The sequence below is a fragment of the Propithecus coquereli genome, unplaced genomic scaffold (genome assembly GCF_000956105.1).
Source record: "Propithecus coquereli isolate 6110/MARCELLA unplaced genomic scaffold, Pcoq_1.0 Scaffold7, whole genome shotgun sequence".
Taxonomy (NCBI): Eukaryota; Metazoa; Chordata; class Mammalia; order Primates; family Indriidae; genus Propithecus; species Propithecus coquereli.
The window spans coordinates 6,100,498-6,112,328 of NW_012153062.1; the positions used below are offsets into that span (position 1 = coordinate 6,100,498).

Sequence of the window (11,831 nt, forward strand, 5' to 3'; positions counted from 1 at the left end):
AAAAAAAAAAAAAAAAAAGGATATTCAATTTTATTCATCTGCAAGAGGCAAAATACTGACCATTCATTGTCCCTTCCAGCCCCACCATCTCAAATTCTCACTTTATTTTGCTTGTCAAGTATAGACAGGCAGGCAGCTAAGTTCATCTAACCCACTGCTTACCAGCATTTGTTTTCTTTTCTAGTTCTGTCTTTGTCTGATCTAAGATCATATCTAATTGAGAAAGATGCAATGCTTTGTTTTCTCCATCTCGTTTTAAGTGCATTATTTCTTTTTCCATTTTAGACAGCTCTTCTTTGTACTGATCCATCTCAAGCTTTACTTGCCTAATTAAAGACAAACAATAAAACAGGTAATTTGGAAACTTAAAAACCAACTGACTTGTCTCTGACTAAAGAAAGTCTATCAGTTATATATGAACAAATATCAGCATAATGTCTAATCAGAATTTTAAATCACCTATTACATTTTAAAAATTCTCCAACTAAACAACTGTACTTCTTTACACATTACATACCACTAAATATAACTGTATTACCTGGCAATATTTAACAAGGCTAACATTCTTTTCAATCTAACTACATTTAACTTTAGCTTTGTAAGTGTTGAGAACATCCAGGGATAGGAACCTCATTCATCTGTAATTTCTATTATCTGCAACAAAGACAATAAAGAAGCTGAGCAATTATTCATCATAAAGACCATACTATTAATACTCACAGAAGAGCCAAATCAGTTGTTTTTACTCAGAGCTTTATTATTAGTAGTACTATCTTTTTTAGCTTTAAAAGGGACTAGAGATTTCCAGAGTAGTGCAACTTCTCTACTTTACAGATGAAGAAACGGGATGGTTAGGTGAATTGTCTGAGATAATAAAAGTAGTTATTTATAGTGATAGAGTCAGGTTTACTAACTTTCAGTCAGTCCTGAGCTTATTCCAATATGGAAGCTCTTCTATCTATAGACAAATCAACATACTAAGAGGCTGTTTTAAGTCCATTTGTTGGTAATTGCAAAGTAATAATCACTAATTAAATAATTGCTAATGTTATCCTTGATAACAGGAAGAGTTATCAAGTTCATGCTCCTTTGTTTCAACATTTTGTTTCTGTTGTTTTGGTCTTTGAAATTTCCCAAATTGAGTTTGCAAGTAGAAACATTTCTTTTCTAAATTTCTAACAAATTTGGATTTGTTCAAGGGGTTTTAAATTTGAAGTCCATGAGTGAACTTGAGGAAAACCACAAAACTCCTAAAACAATATGCTAAATTATACATGTATAATGAACATGTGTACATACATCTATGTATAGAAAACAATCCATACCTCTTTAGCAGATCCTCAAATATGTTCATGGACCAACTAAGTTAAGAACCACTAGATTAGACAAGTGCTAATGACCCTTTTACAGTTCTAAAATCCCAAGTAAACAATATTTAGCTTGACCAATTAGCTTCTAATATTTCTATCTATAAAATAGATAATTAGAAAAGAATAATCAAAAGATGATGGTATATAGTGCCAAGAGCTGACAGCTTGTCAGCAAAGAAGTTGGGAAAAAATTATAAAAAACACATACAAGAACTTAAAAAGCACAGCAGTTTATAGGTATTTAGTAACAAGCAAACAGAATTCTATATGCCTCAAAGGTGTATCTATATGCCTCCTTAGGGTATCAGTATATTTTAGCATGATATATATATATATATATATATATATATATAACTAATGTATATGATGATAACTCTGAGACACCCAGAGAAGGTAAAAATGCCAAGAAAATGTATATTTTAGAAAATATACTCTAAAATATACTCATCTCATACTCTAACTTCTTTGAGTTCCAGCTTCCTTATTTTAAAAACAGGGATAATAAAACCAGATGATAGGGCTGTTTTGAGGTTAAATAAGTTAATGTGTCTACCTAGCACACAGTCTGGCACACAGAAGGTACTCAATAAATTATAGTTTCCCTTCTTTTTTTGGTGTCGCTGGGTAGGCTCAAAACTAGTTTCCTTTCTTTCTGTCTGAAACTCTGTCTTTAACTCTAAAACAGATCAAAGAAGAAATACAGATATATTTTAACTCTAATACCTTTGGGAGAAAAAAATACAGTTTAAGAAATTATAGTTCCAGGAATGAAATAAATAATAGTGGGAACAGAGAAAACAAAAAAGTCCTCATAATGAAAAGATTTCTTAGAACTAGGGTACATATTTCTTATGAGATTTAATTATTTAGTTCATAAGCTTCCTATCAGTATTTAGGACTTACTTTTCCTACTGAAAGTGCCTATTAGCCATAATCAAGAAGAGTTTTGTTTTATCTAGAAGTCAAAAGAGTGGGGGGTAAAAAGGAACAAGCAGTTACTAGCCCTGCTTCCCTTTTTTTGAGACAAGGTCTTGCTCTGCTGCCCAGGCTACAATACAGTGGCATCATTGTAGCTTACTGTAAAGTCAAACTCCTGGGCTCAAGCGATCCTCCTGCCTCAGCCTCCCAAGTAGCTAGGACTACAGGTGTGCACCACCATGCCCGGCTAATTTTTCTATTTTTGGTAGAGACAGGGTCTTGCTCTTGCTCAGGCTGGTCTCGAACTCCTGACCTCAAGTGATCCTCCTGCCTCGGCCTCTCAGAGTACTAGGATTACAGGTGTGAATTACTTCTTTTTTTTTTTTAAGTGAAGCAGAAAGCAAGATCATCAGTGAGAGCCAGGATGGGGAAAAGTTGTCAGAGTTTTGAAAGAAGAGACAAAGGAGTAAAACAATCTTTTACAAGAGTAAAAAACATTATGATTACCAGGCAGCATTAAGGAAACACTTAAAGTTTGAAGCTAAGAATTTAAAGCGAGACTAGTCAAAATGGTTATATTTTTCTCCAGGCTCTGTAAAGATGCAGGCATGGAGTACTCTGAGTTGGACATACTCAGTGCTGCATAACATAAGTAGAGGGGTAAGTAAGTTGTGGGCATATGCAAATTAGCAATTTTAATGACTAACTAGAATTTAAGCCTGGCAAAGAAAACAGAGAAGGCATCAGGGAATGAGACAGTGGTGAAATCAATGGATTAGAGGTCTTGGTTCGGTCAAAGAATTGTTGGATTTGGGGTTTTAGAGTGAATGAAGCAATAACATAGCAGTAGATACATAATATTCAGATTTTGGAGAAACTGCAGATATTGGAAATAATAAGGTCTAGGGTTTAAACCATGGAAGTGAGTGGCTGAGGTATGTTAGAGATCATGATCATTAGAAGACAGGAATTTTAAAAAATAAGAAGCCAAGGTGTCCAAAGGATCAGCTAGATGTATATTGAAATCCCCAAGAATAACGACAGGAGTGGTGTTAGAGACAGCAACAGTAAGTCAGGTGGTCTATAGGTGCCAGCAACAGAGAGGGATGATATGATCTGATGACATGAGGTTCATGGAGTATAGTAATACACTACCTCATGCCTTGACTCCCCGGGTACAAGAGCTACAGGGAAAAGTTTTTACTTTAGAGGGCTGCAGGGGAAGAAGCAATGTTCTCAGGGGAGTGTCAGGTTTCTTTTACAGCAAGAGAAAAGAAGTAGTGAATATAGGGGCTGTCTCTCAGAATGGACTATGAATTCCAAAGGGCACAGTAGATGTCTTTCAGAAGTTGGGATAGAGTGGGAGAAAGAAACAGAATATATGGAGAGCTTTTTGGGAATTAGTGTGAGAAATGAAAGTTGACCTGTAAATACAGGGCTTCTTGTGGTGTGTGGCATAAACAAGGATAAAGTTATTATATGATTAGTCCTTGTGAACTAAAGGTAGACTACTCTGTTAGTGGGTAAACACCTATCAACAGAAGAAAGTAAGTCTGAAGAACTATGGTCTTAGCCTTAAACATGGAACACCCTCTTGACCCTGTTGAGAGGGTAGAGGACAGCTAGGGAAGCAAGTTGCTACTCTGAGCACAAAGGACCCCTGTCAATGCGGGACCTCTGTCAAAACTTAGATACTATTGATACTGAAATGGAAAGGTAAATAAAACTAACACATTCATATTTTACCTGGCGGAACCAGTAAGCTCAATAACTTTTTGCCTTTTCAAATCTGCTTCATGTGCAGCTGATTCACATTTCTCTTCCATTTTTCTCAATTTTTCAGCTGAACTTTCCCTTTGTTTTTGAAGCTCTTGTTCCAATTTTGATACCTTGTAAAGCAGTTTTCAGTAAGTGTTTTAAATTCAATCACAGCTCAACGTTATTCAGACAAAAGATACCTTTATAAATATGTAGGCTAGCTTATCATCCAGTTTCAACATATATCATAAAATACAAAGTACAAACCAGGAAGTAATGTTTTGAAAATATAAAAGTACAACTTACTTTTTAATAATAAAGATATTTCACATACATATATTTAGTGAAGTAGCCACATTGTAACACTAAAGTGCCATAAAGTATTATAAAAATTTAACAAAATAGTAGTAAATGTTCCCCTTTTTATTGTCTCTATATGAATATGAAATGTTCTTTCTTCTCTTAAGCCATTCCTTTCCTTTTTCACAAATTGGCTTATTCAATGAAGGATTTTTAGATTCCCACACAATCTAAAACATTACAACTTGCATTTGCTCCCATCATAACCATCATAAATTATTCATTCTTCCTCTGTTCTACTATATATTTGATAAAAGAGGTATTTTTCCTCCTATATAAGACAAATTCCTTCATGGGTGTTCCGGATTCAATTCCTATCCAATTTCTCAGGAACCTCATACTACTGACTATCTCTGCTCTCTCCTGTACCTTCAATCTCTCTTTATACTTTTTTTTTTTTTTTTTTTTTTTTGAGACAGGGTCTTACTCTATCACCCTGGCTAGAGTGCAGTGGCATCATCATAGCTCACTGCAACCTCAAACTTCTGGGCTCCAGCAATCCTCCTGCCTCAGCCTCCTAAATAGCTGGAACTACAGAAACATGCCACCATGTCTGGCTAATTTTTCTATTTTTTGTAGAGATGGGTTCTTGCTCTTGCTCAGGCTGGTGTGGAACTCCTGGCCTCAAGTGATCCTCTGGCCTTAGCCTCCCAAAGTGCTAGGATTATAGGATGGGCCACCATGCCCAGCCTTGTACACTGTTCTTAGATATCAGCATTTAAACATGTTCAAGACTTTCCCACTGTAAAAAAAACTTTTCTTCATACCCCTACTTTCCTCTGCCTACCACCGTTCCTTTCCTCTCATTCATAAGCCAACTTCTCAGAGTTTTCTATGCTTGCTGTATCATTGTCTCACTTATTCATTCTTCAACCCATAGCAATCAGGCCATTCCACAGAAACTGTGCAGGCCATTCCATAGAAACTGCGATTATATCACCAGTGCAGTGACCTCTAAGTTGCTAATTCCAATGGACATTTCCCAACCCTCATTGTACTTGGCATTGATTCCAGCAGCCCAGGACACTAATTGTCATTCCTTCCATCACGAAATACTTACTTTGGCTTCCATGTATCACATGCCTCAGGGATTCAAGTCAATCTTCCCTCTTCTCGTTACAAATTCTCCCCCTAGGTAGTAATCTCAGTCACTTATATCTTCAATGAACATTTTTATGACTGTGATCTCAAAGTTAACCTCTTGCCTCTAACCTTAATATCCTCCCTGTTCTTCTAAAATCCCTCACTTAAGAAGTAAATATAGATTATAATCCATTAATATCCAACCCTTCACCTCAAGTTCCAAGAATAGAATTAAAATAGTACCCAGGTAAAAAGGGAAGGGAACCAAGGAAGATCTACCTTCTTAATTATTTTATTTTATTTTTTTACCTTTTTTTAGCCTCCATTTCCTGGTGATGAGATACCTACTTAATTCTTGATTTAACAGCACACACAAAAACAGAAAGAATCTAAAGATGAGTAATAAGCTGAAAGGATCCAAAATGGAACCAATGTACAATGGAGTATCAATGAAAGCAAGAAAGAATATATACTAGAAAAGTTACTCTAAATACTGAAGAAATTTTTAGATAAAAACTTCTATAGACCCTCGAAGAAGTTAAAGAGAAGACAAAATCTTTTAAAACAAAGACCACAAAGAAATAAAATCACCAAATAAAAAACACAAACGGTAGAGTTAAGGGGGAAAAAACAAAAAACAGAAGAAAACCATAAAACCATTATATTAATAATAGAGATATTAATAAAAACGACTTTAAAAGGAATAAGAATCATAATTAATCCTGTGAAAACCAGTCAGTGACAAAGGATTTGGGTGAAATGAAGAAATGCTTCAGGATGAAGCTGTATAGCAGGCATAGTGAGCAATAGGTCTAGACTTACAAAAGGGATGGAGAGCCATAGGAGAGTATCTCTAAAAAAGAAGATACACAATATCTGCCTGATGTATTTAAATGTAGTAAGAGGACAGGCTGAGGATGAATTCAGAATAAGTGAATAAAAGACCATACATAGACAAAAAGTTAAGGTGTAGTCCATACAAATGACCCTAAATGCAAGGAATGCACAGTAAGATTACAGGTGACTATCATTTTCTAATTTATATATTTCTATAAATTTGACTTTATTTATAAAGAGAAAAACTAAATAAAAATGTGAAATATCTGTCAAAAGAATTCAGATAAATTTGGTAATGAATGAAAGAAAAAAGATTAGATTCTAGTATAAAATTCCCTAGGATTCATTGAAGCAATAATTTATTTTTAGAACTAAGTAGCAGTGATATTTTCCTTTGAGATTTTTCTTTTAGTGCATTACTTTGTGATTTCTTTAGGGAATATCACAGTATGTCCTGATCCAAAAAGGAGAAATCAGAAGGAACAATGATTCAGATAGGTATTATATGTATATCTAAGAAGAAAAAAGAGATTGGATAAAGAAGTCTAAATTATAACTACATTATATGGAATGACAAACATGTAATCACAGTATTAGAGATAAAGATCTGATTGTATAGGAATAGAACTTTATTACACAGCCGGGCGCGGTGGCTCACGCCTGTAATCCTAGCACTCTGGGAGGCCGAGGTGGGTGGATTGTTTGAGCTCCGGAGTTCGAAACCAGCCTGAGCAAGAGCAAGACCCCGTCTCTACTAAAAATAGAAATAAATTAATTGGACAACTAAAAATATATAGAAAAAAATTAGCCGGGCATGGTGGCGCATGTCTGTAGTCCCAGCTCCTTGGGAGGCTGAGGCAGGAGGATCACTTGATCCCAGGAGTTTGAGGTTGCTGTGAGCTAGGCTGACGCCACGGCACTCATTCTAGCCCGGGCAAAAGAGTGAGACTCTGTCTCAAAAAAAACCAAAAAAAACAAAAGAACTTTATTACAATATTAATATAGAATATTTATTATAATGTGAAAACTTGGAGGTTAAACAGCAATTTATACAACTAACCAAAAATCTACTCATGATTTTTAAAATTTCAATTTCATACGAATAAAATTGTATATGGCCAATATTATATACCTGTTTTTCAAGTTTAGTTTGAATATCTTCCAGCTCTCCATTTCTAATTGTCTCTTGTTGCAACATTTGCTGCTGTTGCTGAAGAGTATGCTGTAGAATAACATTTTGCTCAGAGGTCTCTTGAAGACTGTGATTTTTTATCTTTAGCTCTTTTTGTAAACAATATACCTAACAAATAGATATATTTCTCATTACAATGAAATGTTTCAAATAAAAAGCAATAAAATGTCAAAGCTATCTTCCTTATTGGATTATCATCCCCACTTCTTACATGGAACAATTATATTCATGGCTATAGTTTGCCATATGGAAGGCCAGGGTCCATTTTTCTGATGGGGAGATGTATTAAAAGGGCCTACTTATAGGACTGGCTCTCGGCTGGTGTCTGGGAATGTGGCTTTTGAAATATTCTTAAGTGATAAGATTGTTTTGCCTGGCTGGGACAATGAAACATGCTTTCTTTCTGGGAGTCTGGAATTTTGATACCTGCAGGCTGGTCATTGTTCCTATGTGACCAGCTCCCATAAAAACCCTGAGCTTTGAGTCATAAGTAAGTTTCCCTGGGCAGAAACACATGTTGCCACATTTCGCGGCTACAAAAAAGAACATGTTCTGTTTTACCCCTGCCAGAAGGAGGGAAGAACACAGGCAACCATGGATTTCTCTACATTCTAACTGATTCTTTTACCCTTACTAATAATAAACTATAGCCATGAAAACACTGTATAATGTTAGGTGCTATTCATTATATTATTGTTGCTATTATTGCTTTTGTTTATAAAATAATATCCCAGAAAAGTACTCCTGAATATTTGTGCTCCAGAAAGGACATAAAGGAATGACAATACCAACTAAGAAATTTCACTCATTCACTCCAAATATTTAGGACCTGAATATGCTGGTCTCCAAAATTGCTTTAAAAGATAACTTTAAGGTTATCTGGAAGCACATATTAAGAAGGAAAATAAATGCCCCTTTTCCTAGTAACCCAAATTCTAAAATCTGCCAGCAGAAATTATTTTTAAAATAGTATCAACAATGAAGGATAATTTAAAATATATTTTATAATATTCTTTTCTTCCAAAGTAAAAGGAGGATTTAATAAGTGATGATATATCAATATGATTAAAAATGATGTAACCATTTAAAATAATTAAAAAGATAGTAGCAAACACATAAAAATTTATAAAGTTTTAAAAAATTGCATTTCATTAATTCATTAATTATGAAAAATATACATGCAAATAGAAAAATGAAAACTGAAGTATTAGAAAGTGGGTTGTAGATAAATTTTCCTTAAAAGTTTTTATTGTTGCTTATGTAATAAATTTTTTTTAAATGAAGGAAAATAAAGCCATTCCTTTAAAGCAAAGAATGTTTACCATAAATATCATTCCAGAAGAAAGTATTTTAAACTCCTTATAATAAACAGTGGAAAAGAATCACGACTTGCTTCAAACAGCTGAACATTCAGCAGCATCAGCAAGGCCTTTGGGGCCAAATATTCTTTGCTCATGAAGAGAAGTTCTTACATTTCAAATTTCTTTATTATATGATGATGTTATAAACTTGGAGTAACCCTAGATATCACAGGCAACTAACCAATTTCTAATCCTATTATGCTCTTTTCTCATGCTAATCTGTTTTACTTAATTTTCATCTGACCGTATGAAAATAATTTAGTGCAAGTATGTGTCAGTTATCACCTGTTTTCAATGGTCGCTCTTGACAAAACTGCAGATCACACTTCTGCAATGGTTTATTTTAGATAAAACTGACTTGCCTATAACATAGGTTTAAACACTATTTTGTCTTTATTGGAACATCCTGCCTCACACTTTTCTATTCAGAGAAAAAAATGAACAAAATATTAACATAAGACAAAATAGAAGAAAACAAGGTAAGACTTCATCAAAACTCCAAGAAAGTCATATCATATAATAACAAGAAAGTTTTGTTTCAGTAATCTAGCCACTGGCAAAATTTCAAGCACATATATTAAAGTATCTAATGCTAGTTGTATTACAAATATTAATTCACAAAATACAACATGTACCTATATATTGATTTTTTACAGTCCAGCAAGCTAAGAATATCAAATTTATGCTGACATTTCATTGCACTGTCCTTTAACTTGCAGTTGACTTTAGATTAAAAGTAAATACAGAAGAGTTTCTACATTATATTCAGTAATATACTACTATATTCCCAGAGAATTTATTTTATAAAGTCAATAAGAAAGTAGAATTTAGATTATAAAATCTACTTTACACTGAACTTTGTCTAGTATTAATGTGTATCCAAAGTAGAAGCACTCTAATAAATGTTGCTTAAAAATAAAACATAGAAATATGATATGATCCCAACTTCTCAGAATTTAAGTCCATCAAATTAAATAAAGATATTTATCAATGAAGTGATTTTATTGAATAAGTTCTTTATGAAGAAAATATTTAGGCTTATTCATATCTATCTAGTATTTATTTTCTTCTATCATGTTGAAAACATAATTTTGCATCAACACATAACTTTATCATGTTTAAAAGCATTTAAAAAATTTTTCATGTGAAGTTATAATATTTTCCAAAAATTGAGAATCCCAAAGTCAGTATTATTTTAAACATAAATATATTTATTTTGCCATCTGGAAAAGAATACATGCCTGAGGCAAAAATTCAGAGGAATATATATCAGCTTTCTAGGATGGATAATCAACATATAGTTTTCACAACTGGCTAAGTTTCCACCAATATGCTCTAGGGCCACTTAATTATTCAGCTAGCTATATGATTTGGGTATATTCACTGACTTAAAAGATTAAAACACCTTTATAACATCATCTATTATTAACAGAATGGATCCGCTATGAATCAAATCAGATTTTCTGAAACCTAGCTATATATAATGAAAACCTTACAACTCTGCTGTTACAAGGTATTAATTATATTAACCAGCATTAAAAAGTTTTATAAGACATTACTATTTGCTCTAAAGACAAATAAGTCAAAAGTAAATGGTACTTGGATTCTTCTCCATGTTTCTTATCAATATACACGGATAAGTGACAGATGATTTTCTAAGTAAGTAAGCCAATGCATGGGCAGTTGAGCTAATAATTCAGCAGCAATAAATGGGCTTGCAAATCTTTCTAATTTACTTACTCCCTAGTCTGGTTATACATACCTGACTACCACTTCTGATTTCTAATTCAGTTTGAGCCTATATGTATATTTCCAGCTGTTTTGGAAAGTGTTCTAAGTTTATTTTATATGTAAATGCCTGTTATCCACCCTAGTCTTTGATGTTGTTTCTAAGAATGCAAAGTCTAAAGCTCAACAAGCTCTCCTATTGCAAATGCTGTCTACCTCTAGATTCCATCTCTGCCAAGTCCGTTTATGATAGAGTGGAGTGTGGGCAGTAGAATAAATGCCAAAATAATGTATTTTTTATACTATTTTGAAGAAGATCATAGTAAAAAAATGATATTCCTATTTTAAAATGTCAGAATATACATAGTCTAGATGATTTAATTTCTACATACTGGAGTAGTGAATTATATGTCCATCTGTCAAAGATGCTATAAAAACTTTCATAAGGAGAGGTGGAGGGAAGAAGATATGACCTTATAAAATGTAAAGATCTCTTTTTTTTTAAACCCCTAAGGCCATATAATTACATCATACACCTAAGTCTGGAGTGCTGGTCAACTACATAATTGCTCTTAGATCTATCCCTGCTTTCCCCTGATCTGCTCTGTGTATTACAGTAAACTGCACTGCTTAGCCTCCCTTGCCCTCTATATTACAAATAGGTTTGGCCAAAAGGAGTGGCCAAGAGCTGCAGTTCTCCTCTATTGCCCTGATTCCTACTAGACAGATCCTTTCTCTTTGGCTCCACCTCCAGCTTGGCAGCTCTGCTTCTGGACTATGGTCACACCATCTTTTCCTGATATTTCTCTAATCCTAAGGATGGTAGCTGGTCTCTGCTTATCATAATCTCTGAGTTGCTTTAGTATGCCATTTGGCTTCTGCACTCTTCCATCACTGGTGTATCTAATTCTCTGTATAAAATTCCCCCAATTTGAAAGACATATAAGGGCTTCTGTTTTTCTGGCTGATATATTTTCTTTCTGATATATTCAAGTTAACCTTGATTAAGACTTATTGGGAACTATTTCTAAAAATGAATTTAAGGTTAAAATACATAAATTCTAACAAAGAAATAAAGCAATTCTTCACTAAGATTATCCCTTTGAGCAAACATTTAGTCAATGCCTATCATGCTGGAAGTAAAGTGTTACATACTGATGATACAGAGATGAATAAGACAAATAAAGAAAAGTCTTCAATCTAGTATCTGAGACATTTATCTCA

The 11,831-nt window shown here is 33.8% G+C and overlaps 1 protein-coding gene across 1 annotated transcript in view; it reads right to left on the minus strand.

Moving 5' to 3' along the window:
• CCDC18 (coiled-coil domain containing 18) overlaps positions 1–11,831 on the minus strand; it is a 166,668-nt gene that overhangs the window by 101,429 nt on the left and 53,408 nt on the right. The window contains exons 18-20 of the mRNA XM_012661015.1: positions 7,459–7,626; positions 4,035–4,177; positions 163–326 (exon numbers count right to left, since the gene is read on the minus strand). Of these exons, the coding sequence (XP_012516469.1) occupies positions 163–326; positions 4,035–4,177; positions 7,459–7,626 (475 nt within the window). The remainder of the gene's footprint in view (positions 1–162; positions 327–4,034; positions 4,178–7,458; positions 7,627–11,831) is intronic.